General features: G+C 37.7%; 2 protein-coding genes across 2 annotated transcripts; one reads left to right on the top strand and one right to left on the bottom strand.

Moving 5' to 3' along the window:
* Positions 1-166: 166 nt before the first annotated feature.
* On the top strand, positions 167-3,840 carry LOC134671416 (uncharacterized). Its single transcript, XM_063529271.1, has 3 exons — positions 167-289; positions 1,972-2,259; positions 2,914-3,840. Exons 2-3 carry the CDS (start codon positions 1,977-1,979, stop codon positions 3,777-3,779), a joined length of 1,149 nt encoding a protein of 382 aa, XP_063385341.1. The 5' UTR covers positions 167-289; positions 1,972-1,976; the 3' UTR covers positions 3,780-3,840.
* An 8,495-nt stretch (positions 3,841-12,335) lies between these two features.
* Positions 12,336-14,919, bottom strand: LOC134671605 (uncharacterized). The gene is made up of 4 exons (XM_063529464.1): positions 14,796-14,919; positions 13,341-13,535; positions 12,615-12,756; positions 12,336-12,349 (listed from the first exon to the last, which is right to left on the bottom strand). The coding sequence occupies exons 1-4, from the start codon at positions 14,886-14,888 to the stop codon at positions 12,336-12,338; spliced, it is 444 nt and encodes a 147-aa protein (XP_063385534.1). The 5' UTR covers positions 14,889-14,919.
* Between the last annotated feature and the right edge of the window lie 5,079 nt (positions 14,920-19,998).

Here is a 19,998-nt window from a genome sequence, read left to right as displayed (position 1 = left end):
AATGAATGGATGACTTCGACTCCACTTGGCTATTCCTACGTTGTGTTCCATAGACTAAAGAGTTGCAGCTTAAAAATTATTTAAAATGCGTACACACGACCTGACAATTCCAATATTTAGATATCGATACCGTTTCTCTCTCTCTGAGAACATCATTATCATGACCGTTGGATGGCGTCTGTCAGATCGCGTCAATTTGTGCGCCAATTGTGCTAAACAAGTTTATTGTTTTTTATTTATTTTAAAGGGTTTTTAAAGGTTTGAGTGTCAACAAACAGCGAATTTCAAGGTAATTATTCACGGTAATCAAATTCTGGCGTTGATACAGTTTAAATCATTGTTTTTCAATAAGTGTACAAGACGATAATTTATTTTGAGCGGGAACCTAAAATGTGCAAGTTTTAGGGCGTTTTAATACATAATGAGCCAATACATTTGTAGCTTTTATATCATAGAACATTTTCCAACTGCAGCATCGCGACTGTATGCATTTTCCCCTATGAAATTGATAAAATACTTCTGTAGTTTTCAGACCTATCTTTCTGTAATATTTTCGTTATCTCTTGGTAGATCGTGAATTATGTAATAGATTCTTAAGTGGGTTGACAAGTGTATGATTACCCAAGCGGTCCAATGCGATTAAATCCTGCATAAAATAAAATAAAAAACCATATGGTTTTGTTTTGGGTGTATGCTCTACTCCGGTGTACTACTACTTCAAAGCATTAGCACATGCGTTTTTTAACCAGCGACAGTCCTGCGGCATTTCTGCACCTGGACGATATTGTTCAGTTGTGGTTTTTGAAATAAGTACTTGGCGGGTGTGGCAGTATGCTTGTGTGTTTTATTATTAAATCTAGCTCCAAAAATTAATTACTTAAGAGCAGGAGGAAGGAGCTGGAACCAAAGGGCTTTAAAATGCAACCCATGAGCTCCATCATCCAGCACATAGAGATGGTGGAAAAAGCTCTTGAGTAGTTGACAGATCTTTCTTAGGGGGTAATTGCACAAAAGATGCCTATGGGTCGAAGTGTATCTGCAAGTGCCCCCGAAAACTATAAGATAAGATAAGCTCCAAATATCTGGCATGTTTTCTGGGAACTGCTAAATAAAGGCGGCAGGTCATTTGTTGGGCCATTATCATAATTTATGAGACAAATCGCCACTTTCCCGAATGAAGGTTGAGGGAGGCGATGGCTGAGATACGCGTCATACTCGTGAACGGGTGTTGTTTGTGGAGACTGGTCTGTTTAAGCCAACACGAGCTATTATACTCAGTAACTTAATTTTTATTAATTAATTACAGTGAGACGCCTGATTCTGTTCTCGTATGTTTCTTTTCTCTTAATGAATGTATTAATTATACAGGATATTGACTCTTGGATCTCTAAGGATAACTTGATAAACTATATAATCTTATAGTTCTGACACCTAGAGACATTTACACCTCTAAATATAGATTTTTTTGTGTGTTTTTTATCTGTATTTTGTATGTAATTCGACACTAAGAGACCATATACATCTCTTAGTAATTGTAATACGTTAGATTGAATTGTTAGTTTATTTTATAAAATTGTTGATGTTATTATTTTTGCTTTTATGTAAATTCAATGTTGACGTGTAAAAGTGCCCTTGTGGCCTATTTGCTGAATAAATGTTGATGTTTGATGTTTGAATTCACACTGGTGTAAGTGCAGTCAGCACCAAATGACTCGCTTAACTTCAAACTTGGATAAATCCATCTGTCAGATTATGCCATTTTGATATTAAGATAAACCCCTAACGGTAAACCTTTTTTTGAAAGACACTAACTTATCTCAGAAAAAAAATGTCTACACAGCGCAAGTAAAATTGTAGGTATATTTTTTATTTAGGCATAAACTGATCCTTATGATAAGATCATGTTTGATATGGAATACCACATTTTAATTCCGTAATTTCTCTTTATTACTGTTATGCATTTACATCCAGTATAAATGGAGCATACGCCGGCCGGCCGCACTGGCGCCGCGCTGGCCGAGATCCCGCTGCGCCTGGACCGCCTGCGCGTGTCGCCGCCGCCCGCCGCGCCGCCCGGCCCGCGCGCCGCCCTAGCTGGGACCCCGGGCGCGCGCACGCCGCTGGCGCCCCGCGCGGCGCCGCTGCAGCCGCTCGCCAACACGAGGCTGACGCCCAATGCGAGGGAGCGCTCGCCGGCGCTGCCGCCCGGGTATCTCAGCCCGGCGGCCTCGCCGGATGAATTGCTGATACAACAACGAGGTCGGTTTGGGTTTAGAGTTTTTGTATGTCGTTTTTGTGTTTCAGTTATCAATATATTGCTTAGAAACGACTTAAGTAACAGTTTAATTTTATTTTCTAAGTTTCAAGCGGGAACTCGCGAGTACATTGCCGGTTTAACGTATCTTTGTTTTTGTTTATTAAGCAATACGAATATTCTATTAAATACGATCACACAGGCACCAGTCTTCATGAATCTGACAGGCATTATAATGCCAAACATACAACAGAAACTGACTATTGGCATTAATCTAATCATACTTTTTAACCACGCAAACAGTGAAAATTATTTCCTTTGTTTCAATTTGGCAGTCAAAAGATTAACAAAATCGCAATCAAATAATCTACCTTCGTTCAAAAATATCTAGGTAACTAAACCATATGACGACCAGTATTGCCTACCCTGGAAGCCGATGGTCACGGGTTCGAATCCTGGTAAGGGCATATATTTGTATGATGATACAGATATTTGTTCCTGAGTCATGGTTGTTTTCTGTGTATTTAAGTATTTATATATTATTACATATATCGTTGTCTGAGTACCCACAACACAAGCCTTCTTGAGCTTACCGTGGGGCTTAGTCAATTTGTGTAAAAATGTCCCATAATATTTTTTTTATATTGTTTTATTTCCAGGTCGCAAGCGGCTCCCCGTAACCTGGTCCCCCGACATCGATCTGAAGCGCCAATCCTTCCACTCGACAGTCCGCACGCCACCCAAGGCGCTCCCCGGCCGTCTGTCCCCGCCCAAGCTCGGCGTCACCCTCCGCTCGACGCCAAGGAAACGCCTCATCCTAGACGAGAGGATCCCCCTCACGCCAGAAAAGATAGACTTCAGCGACATCAGTACCCCTCAGAAATTCAAAATCACCAGCCCTATCAAAGGCACACCGCCTATCAAGCGTCCTCGTATAGAGAAAACTCTTGGCGCCGATTTTAAGAGCCCGATCGATATGGCTTTGAAAGGATTAAGCCCGACACAATTAATCAATGTAATAAAAACTATTACTCACAAACACCCAGAAATTGAAAAGGAGATTCGCATGGAAATACCTGTTCCAGATTTATCGCCGCTCGAAGAACGCTTGAGCTATTTGAAGTCTAACATATTTAAAAGCTTACCGTCTTCACGGTTGACATCCAAAACTGATTCGCCAGCGTATTCGAGGGTTGCTACGCATTTAGGCGCGTTTAAGAAGTGCGTTATAGAACAAGGGAAGACTTTAGTTGAGTCTCAGCACTGGAATAGTGTCATGGATTACGTTTTTCTAGCTTGGAGCTATGTTAGGGCAACACCAGTATGGGACCACCAGCCACATAATGCGACTAGAAAGCAGTGTTTCAAAGCACTGATCAACTTTTGCATGAGTGCCTTAAAGAAGGCTACGTTTGATAGAGAGTTTCTGGTGGACGTGCAGGATAAACTGCAGGGCATGGTTTCTGATGCTGAGGAAATACAGTCCTGTCTCAAACATGTTCAAGGACAGCTGCAGGAGTTTTAGTCTGATGATATAGGTACTGCATAGAGACCCACGCACATAATCACACTTTATGTATTACAGTCAGACAACCTATTATCGCTACTTGCACCATTCCACCAACCCAGGGTTAACCGCTTAAACCCGGAATTGCCATAGTTTACAGTACAATTTGACACTGGGTTAACGGTTTAACCACTTAACCCCAGGATAGTGGAATGATGCAAGTGAGCTTAGAGTTAGCCCAAGAAAAGTCTGCAGTGATTTTGATAACCCACGCAATGTAAGTTATTTTAAACGTCAAACTTCTATAATATTATGATTTGGGCTATCAAAATCGATGCAGACTTTTCTTGGTCTAACTCTAGCTTAGCACCCCTACATGTATTTTTATGTCTTGCTGACTGTAGATACAAAAGAGGTCTTTTTTTGAATTTTTATCTCCATATTTGTTTTACTTATGCGTGTAATACCATTCATTCGTCGTTCTTTACATTCACGTCTAGCAAGTACCTATACTTGTGTCTGCTCAAGTTATCTAAGTCTATTTCTTTTAAGTTTCGATATTTTTTCGAAATGTCGATTTAATATCTTGCATTTATTCGTTCGGAATTTAGTAATTAGGCGAAATGTTTAGATAATTCTTTGATTATTCATTAGTTAATTGAATATCGCGATTAAATGTTTTTTATTATTATTGAACAATCAATTTGTATCTAATTTTAATTGCCATATTTTTGTATTGTGAGTTATTCTTTGTAACGACTGATGTTGAAAGGAATCAAGAATGATTTTGATGTTTAATGGCTCCTCTACACGATGGGCCAACGCCGGCCACTCCAAGGGACGCAGTCATGCGGTAGAATGAGATAGCAATATCACTTGCTCCCTCTAACGCGTAAATGCGTCCCTTGGAGTGGCCGGCGTTGGCCCATCGTGTAGAGGAGCCATAAGATTGTCTTCCATTAGCGGAAGTGTTATTATTATTAAGTTTGATTCTTTTCGAAGCTGTGCAAATGCCAAATCTTCAGTCTTAATAATAATCATAATTTAGGGTTTCACAAGATGGTTCTTACTTGCATGATATTGCAAAATATTCTTTTGTAACATTTTCGACTATCAATAAATATTGGTCGCTAACGTAATATTTGTCATACAATTTAAGACTGAAATATTTAAAAATCAGTTTTAAGTAACGAAATTGAAAAATGTGCCTTAATCTTAATTAATGTTTAAATTGCCTCGATTTGACGAAATATCACTTGATATTGTGTAACGGTTTTGTGTTTTAGTGTTAAGTATTTTTACGCTGAATAAATCGTATTCTTACATACAATAGTATTTTCTGGTCACGACCTTCTGTTATCATCCTCTAAAGCTGAATAATAAGCTATAGATGGTCAAGCAAATCTTTTTTTCTTTATTAAGGGTTTTTTTCGATTGATCGAATGTGTCACCCCATAGCCCAGTAGAAAAAGGCGCGAAATCCAAATTTTCTGAGACGACTACTGGCAAGATCTGCTTGACCAACTAAGCGATAATAAGCGAAGCAATTATTATAATTATGTTTGATTCCTTCTGAATATATCGGTGGTTCTGAATCTATCGGTATATCGGTGTCCCTAAAACCAACGTCAAGACTAGGGCTTATAGGACAGCTACAAGATTAAGCAAATTTACCCTTAACGGATATCTCAAAATTTTTGAGATATCGGCACTTTATTTACCAGGATTCTTAAAAAAGTAAATTGGCTGTTCGCCTGTAGGTATATATTTCAGAATATCTTCCGTAAAGTTCAAACGCAGGAATAATTAATTATACATACCTAACTAAAAAAAATTACCTACACAAACATTTTTGTTAAAAATACACATACTTTCACATTCCCAATAATAACTGACTTATAAACTGAAATAAATGTCATATAGTAAGAAAAAGTGATCAAGGCCTCCAGTGCCCCAGGCTGGAATCGAATCAGCGTCCTCTCTGCTATCGCGGCAGGTGCCTAAGCCAATCGGCCACCGGGCCACAGCGGCATAGGTCGAATCTTCTCGAGATTATTAGTACATGACATTTATTTCAGTTTATAATTTATATAGTAGTGTTTCTACTTGATAAAAATAAATTAAAATATTTTCTGAAAAATAATTTAATTTGTTCAAATACTTCTAATAACTGACTTGTAAACAATGATCGTTATCATTAAAATTTAATGAAAAGTGATTAGAGCGCTACCTGCTAATTTGTTTTCGCTCAAAGGGTTATCAATTAGGAGGGGGCTCGATCATTAACAAATTACAGTCATATTATTTAATTAGTATTTTTGTTTTGTACCTTGAATATAAAGATGGACAGTTTAGCTTATGATTTATTCTTAAGTTATCTCCTAGAGAGAGGACTTCGTCTAGTCCTTTGTAACGGCTCAAAATATTGTTCTTAATTTGAAAAGTTCGTTGCCATACTTCGAATATCCGTTAGTGTTGTGATATTTTAATAAAAATATCGAAAATGAATCGTAAATCAACGGTGTCTGTGGTATCAAACAATTATATCGTGCAAATTACCATGGGTAAGTAAATATATTTAAATATTTTATTATCTCAAATTAAAAATAATGTTATATTTATCGTATTCAACTGATTTATAACTAAGCCGTACATTAATATAGAATTAAATATAAATAAAAGAAACATTAAAAAAAACTTGTATATCAAACAAATTATCAGTCATTAAAAATGTTCATTTGTCAATTTCAGACGTCTAATGAATGTTAACTTTTTTTTAAGTAGGTTCTTAAAAAAAAGTTAAGTTTTTTTAAAACTTTATTAATGGGTTAATCTTTCCTATAAAAAAGTTTTCTACTTCATATAAGTTGTATGATTTAAGTCTCCGAAAATTGTACTTATCCAAAATAACTTTTGTAACTCTAGTTTTCCCATACGTTTTTGACCCAAGTCCCAAGTATAAGTACTTAGTTAGGTACCTGAAATAATATGTATTTTTTTCCTGATCCTGACCTGATCCACCTAAAAAATTATGTATTTTTTTGATCCTGATCCTGACCTGATCCATCTAAAAATTATGTATTTTTTTGATCCTGATCCTGACCTGATCCACCTAAAAATTATGTATTTTTTTTTACTTACAGAATGCAACATCACGAGCTGGTCTCCAAACACGGCCTCATCATCCACACCACTACCCGCTAAGCCTGCCACTCGGGAACACATTCCCATCCACCCGACTCCAAAGTCCCGGCGGGACCGCAACGTGTTGGCTATGTGCAGAAAACTGGACTTCAGTCAGCCGGAAGAAGATTCCGAGAATATTGGAAGCCATAAGACGTCCACTGCTGAACATAGGCCTCCCCCATCTGCATGATGGCGGGTGAATGCCATAATCGCCACGCTTGGCAGGCGGGTTGGCGATCGCAGTCGAGTACACCGAATTTGAGGGACGCTGCTGCCCGTCCACCGATGGCCTTGGACGTAGTTTAAGGACATACCCGGGTCCAGGACATACCCGGGCGGGTTAATATATTGATAGTGTTAAAATAATAAACGGCCTCCCTAGCCTAGTCGGTAGTGACCCTGCCTACGAAGCAGGAGGCCCCGGGTTCGAATCCCGGTGCATTTACTTGTGTGTTTATCACAAATATTTGTTCCTGAGTTATGGATGTTTTCTATGTGTATAAGTATTTTATATATAATTACATACTTATATCGTCGTCTACTACCCACACGCCTATAGCTTACCGTAGGACTAGATTGATTTGTGTAAAATGGTCCTATACTTAATATTTATTTATTTATTATTTATTTACTTTTTTAACATGCAGAAACGTCTGCGAACAATGATATTAAGCTTTAGAATAAATTTAAAAGTAGAAATATTACACTTGGGTGCCAGTTGTCGTGATGATTTCAAGTCACACCCAAGGCAGTAATTTTTCGAAACATCGAATATAGATACATTTATGTTTTGTCCGTTTTATGTTAACCTGCTTATGTGCAATAAAGTGACATACATACATAACATCTACTTAAGTAATTTCTACTATTAAAAATAAAAAAGAACTCATTGTTATGTTAAAAAATATATTTCTTAATCAAATGTTAAATACATTTTCAAAATTATAAGTTTGTTTGTACATACATATTTAAAACTATTGTTAAGACTAGAAAACTTTATTAGGTAATAATAATATTAACAAAAGAAATGCAGCGTGCGGTAGCAAAGTTTGTGCTCGTGCCTTGAAACCCTCGCAACGCTCAAGGTTTCACTATAGAAATATTGTAGTACGCTCGTGGTTAGATTTTAGAATCAGCAACCAGATTCGAGTCAAACAAATTATAGGACAAAATGAGTCACCCTGTATGGAAACCTCTATATTAAGAGCTGTTTTCATTGCTCCTATGTGAAGCTTGGTTAGCCTCTTGTTTGAATTGGCTCATTCAGTCAATTCAAGAGGTATTCATAATGTTATTAGAAAAACTTAGTACTATTGAGTATTCTGGTTTTAGGTCATATACCTACTTAATGGTTCATTTTGGCCATCGGCCACGGCCTTAGGCTTCATTCGCACGTTAGTTTAAAAATCGTCGCGTTAGAACCTGACGCTAGAAATACCGTACCTACGCTAAATTTAATTTTATGACCAACAAAATCATCATCAAAATCATCTCAGTTTAAAATCCAACAACCCTAGTAAAACGAGCGCCACCGTTATCATCATAAATACACGATCCATTTGTGTCATCAAACGCTTTCTAACGCGCGTTGTAAAAGCGCTCGTGCGATAGAGGCTTAGACTAGATTTACGGTTTTGAAACGTCGTATGAGTTGAGCAGTTTCGTGTGTGTGGCGGGCGCGGGTTCCGAAAACACCCGGTAGGTCTGGTACACGAGTCTTAGTATTATATTTAGAAAAACAAATAAAGTTAGTTTTAGAAGACATTGATAGAAATATAGCACAATTAATGAAATTACAACAATATCCGCACAAAGAAACGATTAATCTAGCATGTCTAAGCAACACGTCACAAGTAGAAAGCATTTGTTTTGCTACGCTCCAAATAGATAATCACACATATAAGCAACGCCTTCTACGTATAGTAACCAACCTATGCGCGGACGTTATCGTCGGCCATGATATACTCAAAACTCACTCGAAAGTCGAGCTCGATTTCGGAGGGACCAGAGAACCCTTACATATTTGCGTAATGGAAGCATCAGTACCGCCAGCATCTGTCTTTACACACTTATCTGCTGATATTACGCCCATCGCTATTAAATCCAGACGATGAAGAATTTATTCAAGCCGAGATATCTAAACTTTTAAAAGATGGGATTATCGAGCCGAGCGTCTCTCCTTGGCGCGCTCAGGTACTAGTTGCTGGAGGTGGGTCTCATCGAAAAGGAATGGTCGTCGACTACTCCAGAACTATCAATAAGTTCACATATCTAGATGCGTATCCTCTGCCTCACATTGAGTCTATAGTTTCGAAAGTAGCGAAATTCAACCACTTTAGCCAGATTGATTTGAAGAGTGCATACCATCAAGTCCCTATTCTTGAAAGAGAGAAAATATATACCGCATTTGAAGCTTGTGGTAAACTATGGCAATTTAAACGTATTCCATTTGGCGTCACTAACGGAGTTGCCGCTTTTCAACGCACTCTCGAACACATAATTGAAAAAGAACATTTACAAGGCACCTTTACTTATCTTGATGACGTTACAGTCTGCGGTAAAAACAAAGAAGAGCACGATAAAAACTTACAACAATTCATGGCCGCTGCTAAGAAGTACAATCTCACACTAAACGAACAAAAATGTAATTTCAGCAAAAGTTCCATCAGCCTCCTTGGATATACTGTCAGGGACAACGTAATTGAACCAGATAAAAATCGACTGGAGCCTCTAATAAATCTACCGTTACCGCGCAATACTGCAGAATTGAAGAGAGCTCTAGCTATAAGCCCTAGGCTATTTGCTCACTACGCTAAATGGGTTCATAACTTTTCGGAAAAGATTCAACCTTTGATTAACAATTCCAACTTCCCTTTAGACGCAAATGCTCAGCGTAGTTTTCAACTTCTTAAATCTGATATTAAAAAGGCAGCATTGGTTGCTATTGACGATAAAGAAACCTTGACGGTGGAGACTGATGCATCAGATTATGCTCTAGCCGCGACATTATCACAAAATGGTCGACCGGTTGCGTTCTTCTCGAGAACTTTGTCGGACAGCGAGCGCAAACATGCTTCCGTCGAAAAGGAAGCCTGTGCTATCGTCGAATGCCTTAGAAAATGGCGCCACTACCTTATTCACAGACATTTTATCCTTATCACTGATCAGAAATCCGTAAGCTACATTTTCGACCAAAATCATACTAGCAAAATCAAAAACGACAAGATTGAAAGATGGAGGCTCGAACTGTCATGCTATAAGTATGATATTATTTACAGACCAGGGGCTCAGAATACTGCTGCTGACGCTCTTTCAAGAGTTTGCGCATTTATGAACAATAATAAGCTGTACGAATTGCACGATGCGCTTTCTCACCGTGGAATTACTAGAATGTATAGTAGTGTACCCTATGATGGGCGTGGAACCAGTAATGGGACAAAAAACCACAAATCCTGTAAAATAAGTGTCTAAAAGTAGTTTATAAACACTGCCTGTATATTATCATAAATAAGAGTCCTAGAGCTGTTTCAGTTTGAATTTTTATTAAATTTGGTTGTTTTTTAAGAAATTGGCGTCAACCCAAAAGTTGTCGTGTCACTGAAAAAAAATACCACTACGAATTCTTAACAACTTCGCCAAGAGAGGTGAGTTAATTTATTAAATTTTAATTAATTAATACTTGATGAAAACTAAAATGTGTTTTGTTAATTGCATTTACCATGAGATAAGGTATACAACATACTATGTTGTGAGTCCACAGATGTAAAAAAATAGTGGTATTTGGCCCAATCCCATTATAGGAGCTGTAAAACTGCATACCTCCTATAATGGGAAATTTACATAATGATGCTTGCCATGCCATCATTTCATGTTTAAACAATACAGAAGTAAAATGTAGTTACGAAATATGTCAACCAGGAGGTATGCTCGGACTTCGGATAAATTAATATCGTTTTTTAGTGTGGGTCAAATCTTGGTAGCCGAGTTTGAGCCACTTTCCCGTTTTCCGATTGAGTTGAAATTTTGTATTCGTAATTAAATATGCAAATCGGATGATAATGCAATATTATGATAACATGGACCAGATCTGATGACCTATTTCAATATTTTATACTGATAGAGCAGTGTCCATTACTGGGGGGCCCATTACTGGTGCTTTGGTGTCCATGACTGGAGAAAAATAGCATAGTTTTAATTTGTTAAGTTTGTGGAAACTCATTGCAGTATCTTTGATACAACACGCCTGAAACATGAAAGACGGGTAGGACTTTCATCTTTCAATACGCTAAGCGGTAGACCATTCACATGTATTAGGGAAATATCACAAATACTCCAAATTCCCTCTTAAATGTCCCATGACTGGTGCTGTTACTATATCACTGGATCAAGCTAAAGAACCTACCATACAACTTAGACGATGTCAAAAAGATGACTGCTTCATGTCGCGTATGCGCAGAAATCAAACCACGCTTTGCCAAAGCAAATGGCACTTTGATTAAAGCTTTATCGCCCTTCGAACGATTGAATGTAGATTTTAAAGGACCTTTGCCTTCGAACACGAACTACAAATATACTTATTCTTACAATAATTGATGAATTCTCACGCTATCCTTTCGCATACCCATGTTCTGATACATCTTCGGCGACTGTCATTAAGTGCTTCAAAGAACTTTTCTTCGAATATGGCCAGCCCTTATATATACATAGTGACAGGGGATCCTGCTTCATGTCGGAAGAAATACAAAATTTCCTCAAGAAATGTAACATTGCCACTTCTCGCACTACTCCCTACAACCCTCAGGGTAACGGGCAAGTGGAAAAGCTTAATGGCACCCTCTGGCGAACTATACAGCTGTCCTTAAAATCGAAGAACCTGCCCATCGAAAACTGGGAACAAAGTCTTGAAACTTTCTCTCCACTGCGTACGATCACTCCTTTGCACTTCGATAAATGCCACTCCACACGAAAAGCTATTCAATTTCCCTCGGAGAACACCGGTCGGCGAGTCGCTTCCGTCATGGCTCGTTCCGGGACCTGTCTTACTTAAGAAATTTGTTCGATCGAAAACAGACCCCTACGTCGAAGAAGTCGAGTTACTACACAGTAATCCGAACTACTCATATGTACGACGACGTAATGGCCAGGAGTCTACCGTATCTAACAGACACTTAGCGCCTCTTCCCTTATCCGATAATGAAGGCTCTATACCCGACGGAACGGCTCCTGATGGAGGATCGGATATTCCCACATTGGACGAAGAACAAGAAAACCCTTTTGATGTAGGTACACTTAATAATGATCAAGAGATCTACAGTACTCCACCACAAGAAGCTCCGCCTTCACGGATCTTCCGTAGATCTACGAGGTCTAAGAAAATCCCTCAACATCTTAACGACTACATCCTGGACCCAAACGAAGAAATCATAGAGGGGGAGAATGACATATAATCTCCTTTGTCTTCTAGATATTGTTTATGATATTGACATACGCGTTTTAGAAACCTAATGTCTATCCTATATGTCTAATTTATCTTATGCATACTTCTAGTTAATTAAAGCCAATTTCCTTTGGTATTTCGTTTCTATGTATCACCGTAACTTCTCGTTATTTAAACGCAGAGGGTTTATGATATGTGTGTACACATATTGTATAAAAAAGAACACTCACCGCAAATCCCGAGAGGGATCAGCGTGATCATCACGACCACTTCCCCCCACTCGACCCCGATGATCACGAGGCACCCGATCACGCTCAGCACCTCCACGATGATGCCGAATATCAGGTAGGCCTTCACGTAACTCTTGTTGCGCTGGAACAATAAAAAAAATCAGCCTAAGTATATACGTCCCACTGCTGGGCACAGGCCTCCTCACATGCGCGAGATGGCTTGTGCTATAGTCCCCACGCTAGCCCAATGCGGATTGGGGACTTCACATACTCCTTTGAATTTCTTCGCAGATGTATACTGTATGATGTATGTATGCTGGAACAATATTCAATATAATCTTTACCAAACTAGTACAGACTATACAACACAGTTTTGGGTCTTTCTCTAAAAATATGTTTCCGGTTGCGTCTAATTACAACGACAGTTCGCGGCCTTACGGCTCGGCCACGACATTGTGCGACCGGTGGCGGCAGCGGTAGCAATCATAGGTGGAACGAAAGGTCTGATCGCTGTGTCTCGCTCTAGCCTTTGTTGCGGCCAACTCGTTAGTCTCTCCCCTCAAATGAGTCATGGATCGGTCCTCGCTAGAGGTACGGGCGGCCGATTGCTCTTTGTTTAATAAAAGCTTTATTTGTTATATTATTTTGTGATGTGGTGTTTGTTGGGCAACTGAGTCATATAGTTAAGTATGTTATTCGCAAATGCTGTAAAATTGAACAACTTACACGGCGAATCCCCACAACCAGCAATATAGCGAACGTGAGCGGTAAGGTGCTGACCACACAGCTGCCGAGAGCGATTCCCGATAAGAAGTACACCAGTAACATCTCGTTAGAGCTTCGGGCTTCTCCGTCGAAATAGATGCTGAAGCTGTTGATTAGGAAGACAAGGCATCCGATGGAAGCTGCCACGCAAATAATCTGGAAGCAGGAAGGATGAAGTTATTGTTAAGTTTATTTGTTAAGCAAATCAAGCCCCTACTATTTTCTTGGCGTTATGATGAGTCAGAGGACATTTTGAAATGACTATAGTTATAGACGTCAACATTCTTTTGCGCCAGATCCCAAAAGATGTATAACATGCACGGCTACCGCTCTTCTCTTCTGTTTTTCGTAGGTAATTACACGCACATAACTAATTCATACATACATACTCACATACATACACACATACCTTCACATAAACACTTTAATTTATAAAAAAATCTTAGTTTTAATTCTTATGTACTAGATTTAATAATAATTTGTATTTGGCTTAGATCCCCACGTCACAGGCTAAGCCTAGTGTGGGGATCACTGTACTTCATCATGTAACACCCAAGCTACTCGTATGAAATAAATATGTTTTGAATATTTTTTTAATTGCTGCACGGATTGGATGGTCACGATTTTATAGCCTGTCGAGATACATTACCATGTGTCACTTTCGCACTTGGATACATACAGGGTGATTCATGAGACGTGAGCAGGACTAATCCTGCATACTCAGTAACTGATAATTGATCGATCACTGTCGTATTTAGGTGAAACAATCACACTTTTTCCTATTATTTAACTTTTTGGTGAGGACAAATTTAATTCTCTACAATCTTGGTCACCCTACAAGACCTAATTAATAAACATAAAACCTCTTTAACCGTAATGACAGCATTTTGATTACGAAGAAAATAAACTGTCAAACTTGAGTGACATACGACTTTTCAAAAGTAACCAGACCGTGATGACAGTGATGACATTCAATTTGACACAGAATATCGGTAGTTAAGTATTCTAAGTTTAGGGTGACCATGCATGTCGTAAATAAATTAATAACTTTTTTTTCAACACGACTAGAAAATTAACGTTAACCTCACTAATACTGATACGAAACAGTTGCTTATAATTTACGAAATGCGCAGTGTTAGTCCTGCTCACGTCTTCTGAATCACCCTGTATTTGTTTGAACGTAAGATTACCACTTGGCTACTCGGTGATAGATAACCGCCGGTCGGATACTATCTAATAAGCCGGACCTTAGCACATCACGCGTAACGTACAGCTATTGGAAAACTCATTCAATTGTTTACCGTGTCATATCATAAAATTATGGTATTGGAATCGAATGATGGTCCCTATGATAGTTCCATCAAGTCTCTTTTGGGTGGGTTACGGCTGTGTAGTAGATTGGGTACTTCTACTTACGGCATTTATGATGGCGAATACGAAGCATCCTTTTTCTACCGGCACACCGCAGCACGCAGAGGATGAACAGCAAGAACGCCTGTAAACATACATTTTACATAATTAGTTTTTTTTTAACAACTCAAAATTATTATTCATGGACCATACTTTTATATCCGCAACGCAGGCTTCGTCAGGTGAACACAAATTTAAAACATACTTAGTTAAACTATGATGATATTCGAACGAACCCTAAAAACCCTATAACCGCGAAAATGTTTCTGTCCAGTAACAAGTGTAGCAAACATCTACATAATGCGAAATGTATTATGGAACAGGTAATTTCTTTGAAGTTGGTCCAATTGAAAAAGTTTTTAAGTAATGACCAATATATTATTCACTTCGTACCGCCACCGTATATCTAAAAGCTTACATTTAAGCACCCTTGACGCATTCCTAGTATTACTGCTTTTCGTCTCTTCTACAACCGCCACTCATTTTAACTGTCATATTAACTGTAATTTTTAGTTTTATTATGTAATATTGTAGTCATAATGTGTTCTTTTATAATTTAGACGTAATAGTCCATGGCCCCGACGGAAGACCAGCGCTAGCCTTTAGGCTAGCACCTGCTGAGTCGGGACCTTTTCGTGACCGTGGTAGTATTACCTGTTGTTTTATCTATTAAGTTTTGTCACGAATAAAAACATTCTATTCTATTCTATTCTATTCTAAAATTAAAAATAAAACACTCTGTATAAAACTTGTTTATTGTAGTTAAATTAGCCCCCAAAAACTTGCAATTTTGTGCAGCATTTATTTTCTTGGATAGAGAAAGTGGCAATATACAAAAGAAACTGAGAAGTGAATTAACTAGAAAGTGTGACCTTAAAAACAGGCTTCATAAAGACAAAATAAATCGATTTCAGATCCTGAGTTCAGGAAATTACCAACTGTGAAAATGAAGGACCCTTCTTACGAACTAAAAACATCTTAGGTTAAAAGCCGAGCCGGTCAGAGAAATTTGTCAGTAGCAAAAGGAAAGGCGCGAAATGAAAATTTTCTACGTGACGTTTGGGACGATTACCCTTCGCCACAAAACAGATAAGTACAGAAGTCAATCACATGTAATATGTACTTTACTTTTCATACCTACGGTCGGCGGTCGCTCTAGGGTTGCGATTGTTGCGAACTATGACTTATGCACAAAAAACTATCGTGGTAGTGGCACTCGTATCCATCGTATCGTATCTCGTATCTAGTTGTTTGATTTATTGTTGAGGATGAAACGGGAAGAATGGAATTATAAATTAATAATAACATTAATAACTCAAATAGGTATTTTCATTTTAATGTCATTGTTATATTACAAATCTGCCACAGAAAATATCTTGCGATGATTTCGAGATTGGCGAAATGCACGATTATTATATTTTAAACTGTAATAAATTCGAATTATCATGTACAATGTAATAAATTCGCATACGCATTCTCTCTGAAACCACTGGTAGCTTAAAAAACGACAATTCACCGGTTAATGTTGAATTTAAACAACCGTCCACTGTACAGTGTTATAATAACTTTTTGTTTTGTTTCTCCATTATTGCACAAAAAAGTTCACAGACGCGTGTCTCAAGCGGATGGCACTCGCGCTCGCACTGGTCCCAACTGGTCCGAGATATCGTGTCCGTGAGCGGTGTCTATGTGTGCGTTGCTCGAGCGCGCTTTGTATGTTGATTGATTTCTGTACCTATCTCTTTTGTGCCTTCGCGCCTTGTATTTGTATGGGCGTAGGCGGGCAGTTGCCAGTTCACTGGCTGGCTAATACGCCCTTTAAAGTTATCAGTAACAAACACTCATCTTAAGAATGTATTTTTCTCAAACATGCAATGAAATATTGATGTTATGTTCCTTATAATAGGCTGCAAAGTATGACGTTTCAGGTGCGGCTAGGACAAAAGGTCGTTAATGGAATTTCATACAAATCTTGCAGGCCTAGGCCGGCAAAGTCCTCTTTTTTAATTTTCATTTCACAGATATTTGTGACACAGCATCGTGGCATTCATCCATTAAAAAAAAATAGTGGCTGTATTTGCTTTATGGTTCGTAATGACACTCTGCCACTACGCCTATAAAAAAAAAACAAAAAACAATGTTTGCTATAATTTGCAGTTTTATTTGTATAAAATCAACATGAACTTAATAAATAATACATTATTAATCAAATTCTATAATTTTAAATTATAAATTTAACTACACAAATAAAAACATTTAAAATATTTCATCTAAACGTTAGCGGTAAAAAGGTCTATTCAAACACACGTAGTTATTTTTTAAAATTGTTATGGAGGTAAAGTTGAAAAATTTTCATTCTGTTTTATTGGATTTATGGTGCGTTGTTGATTTTTTTACTTTAATGTGAGTTCCGACGAAATAATGAAATTAATATTAATTGTAATCGTAGGTGTTGGAATTGGCAGCGTAAGCAGAATTGATTTTAAATAACTTGCTGCCTCTGCCGCCAAATCAAAGACGAAGTATGTATATGGTTGCTTATGGCAATTTTATTATTTGAGAAACTAAGAAAAATGGCTTACAGTTTATTAGAAACAGTTTTGTGGCATATTTTAAATGAATGTAACTATGTAATAAATTCGCATACGCATTCTCTCTGAAACCACTGGTAGCTTAAAAAACGACAATTCACCGGTTAATGTTGAATTTAAACATCCGTCCACTGTACAGTGTTATAATAACTTTTTGTTTTGTTTCTCCATTATTGCACAAAAAAGTTCACAGACGCGTGTCTCAAGCGGATGGCACTCGCGCTCGCACTGGTCCCAACTGGTCCGAGATATCGTGTCCGTGAGCGGTGTCTATGTGTGCGTTGCTCGAGCGCGCTTTGTATGTTGATTGATTTCTGTACCTATCTCTTTTGTGCCTTCGCGCCTTGTATTTGTATGGGCGTAGGCGGGCAGTTGCCAGTTCACTGGCTGGCTAATACGCCCTTTAAAGTTATCAGTAACAAACACTCATCTTAAGAATGTATTTTTCTCAAACATGCAATGAAATATTGATGTTATGTTCCTTATAATAGGCTGCAAAGTATGACGTTTCAGGTGCGGCTAGGACAAAAGGTCGTTAATGGAATTTCATACAAATCTTGCAGGCCTAGGCCGGCAAAGTCCTCTTTTTTAATTTTCATTTCACAGATATTTGTGACACAGCATCGTGGCATTCATCCATTAAAAAAAAATAGAGGCTGTATTTGCTTTATGGTTCGTAATGACACTCTGCCACTACGCCTATAAAAAAAAAAAATGTTTGCTATAATTTGCAGTTTTATTTGTATAAAATCAACATGAACTTAATAAATAATACATTATTAATCAAATTCTATAATTTTAAATTATAAATTTAACTACACAAATAAAAACATTTAAAATATTTCATCTAAACGTTAGCGGTAAAAAGGTCTATTGAAACGCGTAGTTATTTTTTAAAATTGTTATGGAGGTAAAGTTGAAAAATTTTCATTCTGTTTTATTGGATTTATGGTGCGTTGTTGATTTTTTTACTTTAATGTGAGTTCCGACGAAATAATGAAATTAATATTAATTGTAATCGTAGGTGTTGGAATTGGCAGCGTAAGCAGAATTGATTTTAAATAACTTGCTGCCTCTGCCGCCAAATCAAAGACGAAGTATGTATATGGTTGCTTATGGCAATTTTATTATTTGAGAAACTAAGAAAAATGGCTTACAGTTTATTAGAAACAGTTTTGTGGCATATTTTAAATGAATGTAACTACAAATTCGTCAACACTGTGGACATTATACTTATTTACTCCATGCATAAAGCAACGATGTATGTGAAACATGATATCAACATGAAAGACTATGTAAACTTATATGACGAAAACGACAGTCAGACGGATACAAGGCGAAAAAATCAAAGATACATGAAAATATACGGGTAGTAAAAATACACGACTCGTGTAAAACATACGCGTGATAATGATATAGGTACGTGTTGGTTATATTTTGGGAGTAGTTTACTTTTAGTTTTTTCTATAAATAAAACTTGGGTTTCGTGAATTTTTTATTTTATTTATTTCATTGCATGTTTGAGAAAAGCACTATACATACCTCGGCGGGAAATGGGGTTGCCCGCGCTCAGACCTATCCGGCCTCGCTTCGCTCGGCCGTCTATATGTCTTCGGCCGGCAACCCCTTTCGTCCCGGCCTCTGTAGTAATGTACTAATATTCAAATTTTTGTTAACGTGGAACCACGTTCGGCATTATAATCGGTTCGTAGTCTTAAAATAAACGGAATAGACATACTTAATGAAACATTTAAATACTTCATGCTTGTTATCTCAAACCTCTGTCAATAGACCTAGCTAGCATAATAGGAGTGGCGTGACACCCATCTCATTCTTATTAATACAATTAAAAAAAGACGGCGCTACTATAGGCGTAGGCCTATGTAACATGGCCTAACATAGGTTAGGCCATGTTTTTGCTGAACTTTCCCATGAACTTACGCGAATTATAAATATACATAACCTTGTACGCACTGATGCTTGAACATAACCAGTTAAAAAACAACACTTACTCAGATTCCATAGTAATCACTACAAATAGGTATTGCTATAATATAACTACTTTGTAAATGCTAGTACTTAAATAAAACAGAAGAAAAGCAACACGTCTACTATCAGTAGGTACACAGCTCAACCACAAAACAGATAAGTACAGAAGTCAATCACATGTATGTACTTTACTTTTCATACCTACGCTCGGCGGTCGCTCTAGGGTTGCGATTGTTGCGAACTATGACTTATGCACAAAAAACTATCGTGGTAGTGGCACTCGTATCCATCGTATCGTATCTCGTATCTAGTTGTTTGATTTATTGTTGAGGATGAAACGGGAAGAATGGAAATATAAATTAATAATAACATTAATAACTCAAATAGGTATTTTCATTTTAATGTCATTATTATATTACAAATTTGCCACAGAAAATATCTTGCGATGATTTCGAGATTGGCGAAATGAAAATGAAAATTACGATTATTATATTTTAAACTGTAATAAATTCGCATTATCATGTACAATGTAATAAATTCGCATACGCATTCTCTCTGAAACCACTGGTAGCTTAAAAAACGACAATTCACCGGTTAATGTTGAATTTAAACAACCGTCCACTGTACAG

This window comes from Cydia fagiglandana, chromosome 15, assembly GCF_963556715.1.
Source record: "Cydia fagiglandana chromosome 15, ilCydFagi1.1, whole genome shotgun sequence".
In the NCBI taxonomy this organism is placed as follows: domain Eukaryota; kingdom Metazoa; phylum Arthropoda; class Insecta; order Lepidoptera; family Tortricidae; genus Cydia; species Cydia fagiglandana.
The sequence above is the reverse complement of the archived record's forward strand: the minus strand, read 5'-3'. Positions and strand labels throughout refer to the sequence as shown.